Source organism: Peromyscus californicus, unplaced genomic scaffold (genome assembly GCF_007827085.1).
Source record: "Peromyscus californicus insignis strain IS unplaced genomic scaffold, ASM782708v3 Scaffold_10__1_contigs__length_136768540, whole genome shotgun sequence".
Lineage (NCBI taxonomy): Eukaryota > Metazoa > Chordata > Mammalia > Rodentia > Cricetidae > Peromyscus > Peromyscus californicus.
Genome location: NW_026294391.1, coordinates 86,559,619 through 86,574,151, shown reverse-complemented (window position 1 = coordinate 86,574,151; position 14,533 = coordinate 86,559,619). Strand labels below are relative to the sequence as shown.

The 14,533-nt window shown below is 38.9% G+C and overlaps 2 protein-coding genes across 2 annotated transcripts in view; one reads left to right on the top strand and one right to left on the bottom strand.

The window, feature by feature from the left end:
* The window catches only part of Tmsb15b (thymosin beta 15B), a 69,128-nt gene that overhangs the window by 27,156 nt on the left and 27,439 nt on the right, over positions 1-14,533 (top strand). The gene's annotated exons all lie outside the window — the stretch shown is intronic.
* Positions 3,760-6,851, bottom strand: LOC128109208 (melanoma antigen preferentially expressed in tumors-like). Its single transcript, XM_052736417.1, has 3 exons — positions 6,562-6,851; positions 5,028-5,615; positions 3,760-4,273 (listed from the first exon to the last, which is right to left on the bottom strand). The coding sequence occupies exons 1-3, from the start codon at positions 6,849-6,851 to the stop codon at positions 3,760-3,762; spliced, it is 1,392 nt and encodes a 463-aa protein (XP_052592377.1).

The window sequence follows — 14,533 nt, the reverse complement described above, 5'->3', positions numbered from 1 at the left end:
GCAAGGAATCTGACTGGGTACACTGCCAACAGTGTAAGAGTGAAAAAACTCGAGTGCTAATATCTCCAAAGGAGACATCAGTGATTGGAGCCCTTACTGCTCCCCTCAGAGAAAGTATTCTCACTCAGAGTTAAGATTGAAACTGTATAATTTGAATGGAACTGTGGAAATCAGTGCTCCAGTTAATGAACCTATTCGGTGGCATGGAGTTGGAATGGCAAGCCCCCTCCTGCAATTTGGCGATTCAGTTCAGACTAACTTGTGGAAATTGGCAAGTGCCTTCCACCTCTTAAGGCGTGGGAAGGAAAATTAAACATTAAGGATGATAAGTACACTCTTCTTTTTTTTTTTTCTTTTTTCTTTTTTTTTTGGTTTTTCGAGACAGGGTTTCTCTGTGTAGCTTTGGGCCTTTCCTGGAACTCGCTTTGGAGACCAGGCTGGCCTCGAACTCACAGAGATCCGCCTGGCTCTGCCTCCCAAGTGCTGGGATTAAAGGCGTGCGCCACCACCGCCCGGCAATAAGTACACTCTTTTAGACTAAATCAAAGCCATCCTTTTATGGCATGGGCACCATTACCTTACTTGCTACTTAAAGGGCCTGTACAATGGCACCCGAATAAATACAGCATTACTTGTGAATGCTGTACCCTTCATACCTGTGCTAATTCTAGTATGTCTTTAAATTTGACCTTTGAAAGTTTATATAATCTTAGAACAAGGCCAGCAATCTGGATACCAGTGAAGTTGTCATGGCCATGGCAAGACTCTCTCGTGAGGATCCTAGTACAGAAGCTCACTGAAAGAATATTAAAAAAATACATTGAATGGGTGAACTGGTGGTCGCAGTTATTACAGGAATCATTGCATTGACAGCCACAGCAGCAACAGCTGGAGTGGTGCTTCATAAAGAAATCCAAACCGCTGAATTCATTAGAGATTGGCATAAACATTCAGAAGAACTGTGCACTAAACAGAATAAAATTGATGAAATAGTAAATGAGTTAGCTGAGTTAAGGCAAGCTGTTGTATTGTTAGAGGATCAGTTAGAAAATCTGAAGCAGATAAAATTAAAATGTGATTAGAATGTTTCTTCTTATTTTATCACACCCTTGAGATTTAATGAAAGCAAGTATGATTGGGATAAGGTTAAGATGCATTTTTTGGACCACCCTAATTCTTCTCAAATGATTTATGCTTTACAGAAAGAAATTAAAGAAACTTTTGCAAAAAAGTTACCTGATACGACAGGAATGGACATTATGGAAAGTCTTGCAGATACCACAGCCTCATTCAATCCTACGAATCACTTTAATAGATTTCTTATCCTCGCAGGTGTTGCTCTTGTTCTAGCAATAGTAACTTTATTTGCTTTAAAATATGTTTTGGTCTACTTACGTAAGATTGTAAGACAGAAAAAAAGACTATATTTACTGTGAGGCTGCATAACCTTCAAGATAATTGATTTTTGTATAAAAGAATGGGGGATCTGTAGCTGCACTCCCACTGGGCTACACCTGGTCTGGGCTCCAGAGAGTAGCACCTAGCCCTAATCCATCTTTTGTTTAACTGATACCTTTTGTTTCTTTTGTTGCCCTATGTGAATCTTGTCTCAGATACAAAGGCCTAAGCAAAACTTGGTTCAGAACCGGAAAACTGTGGTACCCGATGATTTGAGGAATTTGCACTGGCCATTATATTTTTGGGAGCTTCTTTCAGGTTGTTTTGAACATATGGAAATTAACTGGCTAAACTGTAAATATAGAGAAAAATTGCCCTGGGTGAAGGGAAAATTTTTCAGTTCTTAAGAGACTGGATCCCCTGCAGCTGTGAAAGGCTCAATTCATTCTTAAGGTGCCTCTGAGTTTTCTTTCTGTGTGAACCCACACACCCATGTTGTGACACTTAGCAAAATATAAGTGTAATCATACAAGCAAACTTTAGTTTTGTAGATAAATTTTCATGTTTTATATCTCTAAGATGTAGTCAAATATCATCTCAATATATGAGAACTATGAACAAAATTCTGTAACTTTTAACTATATTTTTGCTTGGCTGATCTGAAATCCAGTATGTTATCATTTAAAAATTGAAACAATATAGACATATTATTGTTTTTGCTTTTTCTTGCTAGATCTTTAAAATGCAGTTAGTTTTTTAAAAAAAAAAACTGCATAAATGGTTATTTTTGTTTCATTTCCTTATTAAGTAATTAAAATGCAGTGGTGTTGACATTTCAGCATGTGATAGGAACGAACTAAATTTTATACACTTTTGCTATATCCTTGCAATGCAGTGTATTCCCATTTCAATACATTCATAACATAAATACGCTGCTAATTAATTGGTTTGACATGCTTTTTTATTATATCTTGAACAAACATGCTTTTCTATGTATGGTAATCACATTTTGGAGTATCAAATATAAAGGACTCCACATTCATATTTGCTACACAATATTATAGCAATTGTAGCAACTTTAACAGAAAAGAAACAGCAGAATATTCAAACATAATCATGTATACCATGAAGGAAGAGTTATGCCATGTATCCTAAATGTCTCCCAAGCTAATATGATAAAAGGTAGTCTCAAGTTGATGGCTCCATGGCAGGTGGGTGAAAATTTTGAATAGGTTAGTTCAAGAACAGTTTCCAGGGCAGGTGGTAGAAACTTTAGAGCAGGCTAGCTCAAGGATGCATATCAGTGTAGTCCCACTCCTGAAGGCTGTACAGGGACTCAGGCTCCGGCTCTCTCTGCTTCCTGGCCTCATGAATTGAAAGGATCTCCCTCGACCACAAGCTCTTTACCATGTTCTGCCTTGCTGAAGTTCCAAACCAGTGCAACTAAACAATCATGGTGAAATGTCTAAAGCAGGGAAACAAAGTTCTCTTCCGAACTAGTCTATTATGTCAGGCATTTTGCACAACGACAGAAGGCAGACATCAAGCAGATGTTTGAGAAAGCCTCCAAGATGGTAACATTGAATCCATGAATTCTGTTGAGAAGAGTCAACATCATAGAGTTCACTTTACATCGAACAGACCATGTAACAAGAACAAGGAAGATAAATCGGGGCCCAAGAGTGTAAAACAACTTTCTTCTATGCACTAATGAACAGTGGAGGAATAGATAAACCACAGAAACATTCAGACTCTGAGTGGCTTGAGACAGGGACCTTGTCTTGTTTGTCTGTTCATTCTTGCTGCCTACAATAATATCGCAAACCGATCCTTGGTAAATGAGTATGAAATAAAAACTGAGCCATTCAATGGGTAATGGGCACAGATTCTTTTTCTCACTGTTAAATCCAGATGGTTTTCTATAAGCAACTGAAAACATCTTAATAGAGAAGCTTAATACAACTCAGGGGATAAAAGCATCAGTTTCAATAACCACCTGCCCTCCAAAAACATATCTAGGAAAGGTTAGAGTGTCATGTCTGGTGTCAAGTGCCCAGAAGTAAATCTCAGTGAGGACAAGGCTGTGGTAATTTATGATGTAGTCTTTCCAACTCTTCTACCTAAAACTTTAGTAGGTAGGATGAAGTACTATCAAGAACAATAGTCAAGAGACACACAGACACTCTCAGATTCCTCCATCTTCTTCTAAGTTATTCTCTATAGAAATCAGTTACATACCTATATTTTTAACTGTATTTTGCTACAACATAATAACCTTATATAGTCAGTCAATGGGATCAAGAAAAAACATTTAATACTTAAAGGGAACATGTCAATGTGAAACTGTGTTGGACTGTAAATTTAATCAGAGAAAGTGATCCAATGCATGTCGTTCCTTTTTGCCTCTTGTAGCATTCTTTTCAATTGTGCCTGCACATCAGCAAGCTTCTGTCGATCTAAACTGTCCTGAAAGTGCCATCTCCTATAGCAATGCACAGGGATAGGACAAAACACATATTTAAGCTGCACCAAGGATGTTAAGTGCTCAAGAATCCTCATTAGCATAGTCATGGTAATTGGATTGGAGGAAAAGTTGAGGATTCGGAGTTGAGAACAGCGACTTAGTACGGAGATGAGAACAGAGATTGTAGAGTCTGTTAAAAGGCAATGATTGATTGCCAGATGTTGCAAGGTGCTAGAGTTATTCTGCAAGAGGTTATAAAGGGGCTCACTATCTTCCCAGTTCATTGGGTTGTTGCTGATATTCAGGAGCTTTAAGTGGTTGGCTTGAGGGCACTCAGACAGAAACTTGAAGTCGTTGTAAGAAAGTCCACAGAATGGTAGATGTAAGAATTCCAAACTAGCTGGTAGGACTCTGCAGGGAGGAAACAGAAAAGTATTTCTGAAAAATGAGGACTAGAAGAGGGGAACTATATATATGAATCTGAAACAAACTACTTTGTACATGGATTGCACCAGCAGCAAATGATGTGAGCTTTCACGTACTTAGTAGACTTGTGGGTCTATGAAAGACACTTTACCAACCAGACAAGTAATATTTTAACCTTGACACTGTGTACAATATATTGTTATACAGTTGTGTGAAAAACTTGGTGAAAAATATTATCTATTAAGTAATTACTGAGCTAGTTCACCTGCTCAGAAGAGATAGGACAGAGGAGCAACGAACTGGAAGCTCCCTGTGGCCAGTCCACAAGTGACAGCCTCTACAGTCACGGCCTGAACCTTGGAGATTTTCCTAATGCTCTGACATTACTGTCTATGGGTAGATGGCTATGTGCACCTGTGCCCAACCTGAAGTCTTTCTCTCAATTCCTCCTCTTCCTCTCTCGATGGCCAGAGGAGGACTGCATTGTTCTTTCCACCTTTATACTTCTGGAATGAGCACACTGCCCGCACATGCTCAGCTGACTAAGGTTTTTGTAACCCCATTTTCTCTTCAACTACAGAAAGATACCCTTCCCTATCTGTTTTTAAACTCCCAGCATAGCCCATGCTGAGGTGGAAAGAGAAAGGGCTATAGGAAGCTTAAGAATATCGAAGAATTATTTCTCTCATCTTAAAAACAGGCTATTATTGGAAACACGGTATCCATCCCATGCCCTTACCTCAGGACATTTTCAAGATGATCTGTGAGACAGAAAGAGGACAAGTTGAGCTCATTGAGATGGTCCATACGCCCAAGCTCAGAGATAAAATTTCGAAAGGCTTCCCCATTCAAAGACCTACAAGTGATTTTACACAGACAAAGTCTGTCCAGGTGCACCACCTGAGCCAGAAGGGTGGTGACCTCACTCAGAGAAGCCTGGTCAACTGCCAGGTGATCAATACATTTCAGATCCAGATGATGTAGGGTATTTCTACAGTCACACAATTTGTCTATTTGCAAATCTCGGCAGCACAGGTGCAAAGAGCCTGAGCTCTGCTCTACTTTATTCAGAAGCAGAACCAGAAATTCAGTTTCCCTTAAGGTTCTACCAAGGGAAAGGTTCACTAATAATTCCATAGCCTGCTTGGAGGACTGAGCCCCAGGTTCTGAAGTAGTTGCCATACTACACTGGCCTTCGATTTTCAAGATAGAGTGCTCAGAGTAAGCACAGGAGTGAAAACAGGCAGGTGACTTAGCACTACTCTCCGGGCAGATGATCTTGCAGCCAAAATCCTGCCTTAAATCTAGGATCCTCAGTTTAGGGCTCCTGCAGGGAAAAGAGAACACAGAACACTAAGAGGTAGCAAACATTAATGTAACTGAGCAGGATCACTGATAACACGTACTGACAAAATCATCTTTTTTTCTTTTTGTTATTCCATATACCAGCTACTAGCAAGACTTTCTTATTCAAATCCTGTATCCTTTACTATTTTCTATGATCAACTAATGCTCACAAGTCTTGCTATTCCTGTCTTCCACGAAACATTGTCATTACGTATCTCTATCAACAGTAGCCTCACTCACATCTATTACAAAATTAAAACCCTCTGTAAGACATTAGAGTTTTTAAGATAACTTCAACTGATGTACCAACCACCTCACATTGATCTTCAGCGTTCACCATTAACTAACTGTGAAAGATTATCCAGTCCTCTCTTGTAACAGGCTACAGGATAATGTTTTGCTATCTTGCCATATACCCATTATACACATTCTTACTGAAAAGCTGAGTTCTTGGCAGTAACACCTGAAGACCATCAAGCATGTCTTTCAGTTCACCATGTTTCTTGTATGCTTAATTTTCTGGCGTGGAGACAAAAAAGGGCCAAGCTCTTACCATTGCTGTCAGTGTCTTCTCATGCCCATCCACTGAGGAAGCAGCAGTGGACAACAGAACAAAATTATCAGTAAACAGTACACACTATTTTCTCTTTTATTCTCCACCAATCCTCAGCAGTCTTAACACTCATGTCCTTCTTTTATGTAATAATAACACCATAATGCGAATCCATCAACAGTGCCCTCAATCGCTTACATTCCATACCCAACCTTGTAAGACACTTGTTCTCAAAGTGACCTCAAGCACTGGACCATCAGTCCCATAGTCTTTTTCACTGTTTCATTTTTTGCATACTACCTTTGGAAGAATAGCAGGCTGTGGCATAACCGCCTGTGTCTTAGCACATCTCTATTATAATACAGGGTCTTACCTAGAAGCCGAGTTCTGGACAGGTAGGAACTGAAGACTCTCGACCATGGCTTTCAGGAGTTCCCGCTGGGACTCCCGTGTCCTTAATGATCCAATGTGGAGACACATAAAGGGCCAAACCTTCACCATTGCTTTCACTATATTCTTATGGCCACCCTTGAAGGCAGCAGAGAACAATGGAACAAAAAGCTCCCTTGGGATCTCCTCGAGAGCGTGAATTGCTGCAGGCTCATTATTCAGTAGATGCTGTATAGCAAGATTCAACAGTGTGGGCAGTTCCTTGTTGTCCATCTTAAAGAACCTGCAGGAAGGTGAGAAACATTAGAAAACTTGACAGATGGCCACAGAATCTTCTTTGCAACCACTGTTAGCAATATACGTAACTATTTGTAGAATAAATAAAACAGTCATTTCTGGATACCTGCCTCTATTTGTAGGCAAAAGAAATTGGTTTGTGAATGTATTAAGGTCTATTTGTGTATGAATAGACATAAAACCAACTCCTTTACATATGTGTATACATAAATATTTGTAAGTGATCAAATACCAACAGAAATGAGCACTAGGTTAGCAGAAGACAATTTTGGTCGCTTAGCTACATGACTTCTGATATTTCATCTCAATAGTATATAAGCCATCAAAAAGAAAGGGTAAATCTATACGAAAGTGATTCTATCATCATTCGCTTGGAAATATAAAATACTAAGACATCCAATTAACTGTGATTAAAGAAAAAAAAGAATGACATTCCAGCCCATGACTTGTCATACTTGGATCACTTTTGTGGCATATGAAGACACACCAAAATTGCAAGAGATATGCATGAAGAAGATGGTCAGGGGCTTCAAAATGACCTGAGCCTATGGCCAGAAACACCAGTCCCAACATAATCCTAAATACAAAAATGTATCCTAAAGATAAAAGGAGAACCAGTGTAATGAAGCAACTCTCCCAGAGCTGTCCAATTAAATCCTTATGTTCTCTCCCTTACGTAGTAACAGTCTACTGAAAACAGAACAGACATTCTAAGCATCTAGTAAAGGTGCCACATCAGGTGTTGAGTTGGAAAAAGAACTATATGACATGGTTAGTGTAGACTAGAGGAAGGTAAGGAAATACAGAGTGAATTCCATTAAGATATGTAATTAATATATCTTAAAAATGAATGGACTTGTTATTTTGATTTCTTTATATATTTTGGGTTCTTTATATATTTTGGAGATCAGCCCTCTGTGTCAGGTGTGGAGTTGGTGAAGATCTTTTCCCATTCTTTAGGCTGTCCTTTTGTCTTACTTACTGTGTCCTTTGCCTTAGGACAAAGAAGCTTCTCAGTTTCAGGAGGTCCCATTTATTAATTGCTGTTCTCAGTGCCTTTGCTACTGGTGTTATATTTAGGAAGTGGTCCCCCACACCAATGCGTTCAAGGATCAGAATCCATCCCTGGTGCATGAGTGGACTTTTGGAGCCCACTACCTATGATAGGACACCTTGTGCAGCCTTGAGGCAGGGGGAAGGGCTTAGACTTGCCTCTACTAGATGTGCCTCTCCATGGGAGGCCTTGCCTTCATGTGGGGGACAGTGAGGGGGTGGATTTGAAGGGGGAGGCTGGTGGAGTGTGAGGAGAGAAGAGGGGGATCTTTGATTGGTGTGTAAATGAATGAAAAAATTTTCTTAATAAAAAATGAACGGACTCAATGTGGAAAGAACAAAAAAAGAACTAATCTCAAGGTTGGTTGGGAAGTGATGGGAGAGCTGAAAAGTGTAGTGAAGGGGAGTTGAGGAGGTGAATATGTTCAAAATATACTGTATGAAATTCTCAAAGAATTAATAAAATTATTTAAAAAATAAGTGAGTGATGTCATATAATGAAAACTTGAAACTACAGTCTTTGAAACAGTTTCTGAGAAAGTGTAAAGTCAAAGAGGGTGTGAGAATCATCCAAAGAAATCTGGTAATTATGGGGAAGGAAACAAAAGGGGGAAATTAAGAATTTGACAAAACAAAAAGAAACACAGAATCAGAATATTCATAACTTACCCCTTTAATACCCAAAACAAAGAACTTACTGTAAAGAGTTGTCCTCAGACCTCCATAGAGCTCTTTGACATGTACTCACCTGCACTTAAACACATCATACAAACACACAAACAATAATTTAAAACTAATCCAAAATCAGAGAACAAACAAAACGGAAGTGTCAGGTTAAGAAAAGGTAAGACCTTAAAGATTCAGCAACCTCCTCTCTCGCACAGGCTGTCTTCTGCTGGGTGGGAATCAAGAATGCCTTGAGATCAAATCCCCAACAAAAATATCAGGGTCCTTTCCTTCTCAACTCTTAAAACACATATGAGATAATTGCATGGACATCAGCAACTTCATAATTTACAAACTGAAGAGTCTCTGGAGAGAGGGAGCACCTGCACCCTATAGGTATAAAAGCTATTAATACATAGCAGAGGTTCGTGGGACACAGAAAAAAATGAGAGCTCCTAAAAGGAAGAGAATTGTGTCAGATAACTGACCTTTGACTGGTCAGGGCTCAGCACCAACCTAAAAGTCAATAGAGGTGAAAAAGTCCAAAGTCAGTTCTCAGTTGGCATACTCCAGTAGTGGACCTAGAAATAAGCACCGTTAAGACTTGGACATTTAAAACACTTGTTTTTGTCAATTATGTTCCCTCCTTTTCTTTCCTCTATGCTTCTGTATCATTGCTACTTTACAGCATTTTCAAACCTTCTAGGTTTTATCCTTTCCTTACATTTACCTAGCTGGGTTCACACATTTGTAATTATGCACTCCTATCATTGTCTCTTCCTCTTTCCCCTCCTCTTCCTCACATGCTTCCCCTTTTTCCTCCTCCACTTTCTTTTATTCAACATTGCTTCTTCTTAGGTTCCTCCCACCCTACTCAGTTCATTTAGTTCATTTACTATAACCACATGGACCCCCATACAGTTTTAACCTCATAGTTCACTGCACACTGTTTTTGATTCCTGTTCTTTTTTCGTTTGGGCTGGGCAGTTGGAGTTAATATTTCATGTCTTTTTATGGACACGGTCTACACTGGTGTCACAACTGCTACAGTGGTGACTTTTGTCTTCTGTGAACAGTACTGGAGATTTGGCTTGCAAAAGGAGGCTGCTCACTAGTTTCTCCAAATAAAACTTGAAGAGAAACCAATAGTAAATGATGAAGAAAATATAACACAGAGGCACAAGTAATATGAAAAGCAGGAAAAATGATCATAGCCCCTCAAATGATGAAACTAAAGGTGATGAAGTGGTTGAAAGGCTGGGCTAAGAATTCAAACTCCACATGAAAAGATATTATGTAATATCAAAGAAGATACAAAGTAGCAGGTGAAGGAATCCAACTAAGGACATGGAGATGCAAACCAAAAACATACATGAGAACATCAGCAAGAAATTGTGAGTTTGAAAACAAACAAAAAATAGAATTATTAGAACTAAAAATAAAAAATACAAACAAAAAGCAGTATAGAAAGGTTCACCAGTGTATCAATATCAGTTAACCTAAAGAACATTAAAACTGGAAGAAAGACTGAAGCAAATTATACCTTTAAACATCAACAACATAAAAATAAATAAATAGTGAAGGCAAAACTCAGAGAAGACCTAACTCAGGTCATGCAGCCTGCTCACCAGCCCACATTAAAAACATCATGATCAAGTTGGGTTCCTATCAGAGACATGGGGTAGTTCATGTTACACAAATCAGTAAAGACTATACAGCACATAAATACATTCAGAGCAGAGATCAGAGGATGATCTAAAATATGCAGAAAAGTGTGCTTGCTTAAGCAGGGCACATCCTAAAACTGGAAAAACACACAGAAAAGACCTTGAAAAAGCTAAAGACCGGTTAATGACAAAAGCCCTGAAGAGTCTAAGAGCACACCTCAACATAAAATGGTTCTCCATAACAAACCTGTAGCTAACATTATACTAAACTGTGAAGACCAGAAACCATTTTATCTAAAGTCAAGGAATAAGACAATGGGATCTGCTCTCTAAAACCCTTTTCAATATGCTGCTTGAAGGATTTGCCCACAGCAATAATACAAAAGAAGGAAATAAGTGGGATAATGTAAAAGAAGAACTTAAATAATCTCTATGGGCAAGTGATGTGCTCATATGGTTACAAGAATACAAACACTCAAACACAAACACTAGTATGTGCTTAACACTTCCACCAAGGAAGGAGGCTGCACAGCAGCATAAATACTGTGCAGTCCATAGTGACCCCAAACCCTGATACTGAGGAATAAATCAGAAACACAATCCAATGCACAACGTTTTCAAAAATTTACAATACCTGGGCACAAACCTAACGGATGGAGTGAAGTACTTCAACAATCAAAACATTAAATCACTGAAGAAATGGAAAGAGACACTAGAAGAGCGAAAAGCTTCCCACTCACATAGATTAGCAAAATGACTATGTTACTGAAAGTTACACACAGATGCAGTGCAATGCCTTGCAAAATCCCAATTATATTTAGCTCAAAGGAAACCAAGTCCTAAAATTCAGGGGCAAAAACAACAGACCATAAGTAGCCACTGTAGCATGAATCTTAACAGTTCTTATTAATAAGATCAAACCCGAGGTCAGTTATTGGGGTAAATGCTGGAAGGTCAGAGTACCAGAACAAGCCACAGCTATCTCACCTTGCCAATTCCTCAGCTGGTCCTGTTTCCTCAGCCTGGAAGCTTCTGTGTCCTCATCCCAATGGCTCTCAGCTGAACTGCTGCTAGAAGCCTGAATGCTTAACCAGCCAAAATGCTTAACCAAGCCAAATGCCTAACCAGCCAAATACCTTTAGTTTCTGGTCCTCACGTCTTATATATCTTTCTGCTTTCTACCACCACTCCCTGGGATTAAAGGCTTGCTTTCTGGGATTAAAGGCGTGAGTCACCATGCTTAGCTGTATCCTAGAACACAAGGATTTCTGTCTCTGGAATGCTAGGATTAAAGGCGTGTGCTACCACTGCCTAACTTCTATGTTTAATATGGTGGCATGCACAGTATTTGGGGGAATACAATACCACAAGCCACAGCAATGCTGGGGGTGGGACAACACCTGCTCTCAGATTACACTATGGAGCTAGCAACAAATATGAATGCTCCTGCAAAAAGAGAGAGATGTAGACCCCTGGAATAGTATAGAAGACTCAGAAATAAAACCATACAGCCACAGCCACAGCCACTTATGTATTTTTAAAGATGCAAAAAAACAAACACAAAGGAAAACTGCTTTCACAAATGGAGTGGGTAAAACTGGCTAACTGAATCTAAATCAATCATCATTCATCCCGTCCCTCACTCCTCAAAACTAATTCAAAATAGATCGAAGGTCCTAATGTATGACGGGACACACTGAAATCTGTAACAAAACACGAAGGAAACATTTTAAGATACAGGTGTGGCACAGTCTTTCTAAAAAAGGGACCCTGGAAACAGCTCAAAAAATAACAAGAATTGATGAATGAGATTGCATGAAATAAACACGCTTCTGCAAAGCAAGGACGTAAGTAACTGTGAAGAGGCAGACATCAGAATAGCAACCATGCTTTTCCACTATACATCTGACATGATTAATATTTACAACCTATAAAGAAGTCAAAACTTAATCACCAAATAAAGGAATCACCAAATCGACAAATGCAAATGCACTCAACAGTTCTCACGGGAATACAAATGGCCAATAGATTAATTAAAAATGTTAATCATAGCCATTAGATAAATGTTCATCAAAGGCATACCGAACCATACTTTCCCCAGTCAGAAAGGGGAAAATCAAGAAAACAAGTAAGAACAAATGCTGAAGTGAATGTAAGGAAAAGGAACAGTTACACTTGGTGGTGGGAATTTCAAGAAGACATATATAACATGTGTTTTCTCATATTCAGTATTTAGACTTAAATAACTGTTCACACATATATGTAATATATATGTAGATATGCACATAGTAGTTCCTTACTTATGTTGACCTTATTTTGTCCTCCACCCATCTTGCTTTTTCTACAATCCCTTACTCTACCCAAGCAGTCCTCATTTTATTTTTTATTACACATGTACATTACATGTAATGAACTATACATATATGTATGTAAGTGTCATAACAACATGCAGCATTGTTCCCACTGTGTAAAAATTGTAAGTGAGACACCTCCAAATCGACAGAAGTCTGGAAAGTGTGCCTGACCAGGAATCTTCACATATGTTGAGTTTGTAAAGTCCAGTGAAGACTGAGGAACTGTCCTACTAAAACTGACTATGGAGGAATGATGACTAAATTCACTGAGGTATCTTGAATGGAGTCCTGGAATTCAATGACAGTATTATTTGAATAAATCTTCTAATTCAAATGAAATATGTAGTTAACTTATTAGCCAGCAATCTCTTTGTTTTTGGTAATTTTTTAGATGTATAAGTTATGTATACTAGGGAAATCTGGGTGAACATTTTCTTATGCACCTAAAGTCAATTTATAAGTTAAAGGAAAATAATAAATAGGTCATGTTCTGAGATACACAACTGTAACACCACAATTAAAGAGACAGAAGCAGGAGCATCATAAAGGCCAGTGAGTGGTTACACAGCAAGTGTCTGACAAAGTTCCAATGCATTTCCAAAGTTCCAGAGCTCATTATACTAAAGGAAATCACACTCATCTACATTGGTTATGAAACATAGGTACATGAGAATGTACTTGCTCTTCAGATGTGAAAACAAGTTAAAATAATCAAATACTGTAGAAAGAGAAACACATATCTACACAGTTCAGTCCTTACTGTTTTAAAGGACTCACATATAAAAGACATCTCACCACGTTATCCCAGGTTGATGAAGAACTCCAAATCATTATACCACAACTGTGGAAATGCCACCAAGTCCTTCTCAGGAATATAAATCTTTGAAGAGGAGGAGGAAGGATGTATGGAGAACTTTAAAGAGGGAATAGGAAATAGTCACATAATTGAAGCTACCACCATCTCAGGAGAAACCACTACCTCCTGAGAAACTGCCACCACAAAAGAAACCTATGCCACACGTGAGCCGATTCAAAACCCCTGAGTGACCACCCATCAAGATCACAGATTAATCCCTCTACCCTAGCCATTAACCTCAAACAAAGACTATTGTAGTTTACCTAAATGTGAGGGTCCGTTAAGTCCTCTGACTTTCCATGTCCTCAAGAGTAGCGCCACCCATTTTCTAAGAGACATTCCCCCCGCAGTCTTGATGGCAATTTCCCTCGTAACTGTTGGGCCTTCTCAATTTAAAGCAGTCGCTAGGGCATTCTGATTGGCTCCTCAGAGGTCAGGGGCCTTGTCTCTAGATCCTTCTGTTATGCTGTACCATGGACCGCATTGCCAGCAGGTTCAGAGTATCTGCCCATCCGCCCCCCTAGATATTCTTAGATAAGAACTTTACCTATTAAAAAATTAATCTATGAGTGAGACATAACCACTTCCTGGCTACAGTTTCTACAAGGCCAGGTCTCAAACTCAGATAATGAACAGTCAGAATTAGTGGGCACAGTAGCAAAAGTTTTTCATTTAAAACTCACTTATTGGAAAACAGTTCTAACTTAGCACTTTATTTTCTCTTGACAAAGAAACTTACCAAGGTGCCTTTAGTCAAAAAAAATTTGAGAAGCTGGACAGGATCTTTTCTTGGAAGCTAGACAGGATCTCTTCCTGGAAGCTGGACAGGATCTCTTCTTGTTTAAGACAAAACTGAGGAGCAAAGGGACATATTACTTCCAAAAATAAAACTACCAAGAACAACAACAGACAGTAGATGAAATGAATCCTGGACAAGGTTTTGAAAAAAAGGTGTTCTGATCTCTCTGCAGAGAAACCATTATATTACTTATCTTGATAATTCAAGAAGGGTAGACTATCCACTCATCTTAGAATATTACTGTCAGTAAAAATGATTGTCCC

Excerpts from the sequence above, each read along its gene's own strand:
- LOC128109208 (XM_052736417.1), bottom strand. The coding sequence starts at position 6,851 with ATGGACAACAAGGAACTGCCCACACTGTTGAATCTTGCTATACAGCAT. Across the intron at positions 5,616-6,561 it reads GTCCAGAACTCGGCTTCTAG|GAGCCCTAAACTGAGGATCC; the intron begins GTAAGACCCTGT and ends TTTTCCCTGCAG. Across the intron at positions 4,274-5,027 it reads CATCTTGAAAATGTCCTGAG|AGTCCTACCAGCTAGTTTGG; the intron begins GTAAGGGCATGG and ends TCCTCCCTGCAG.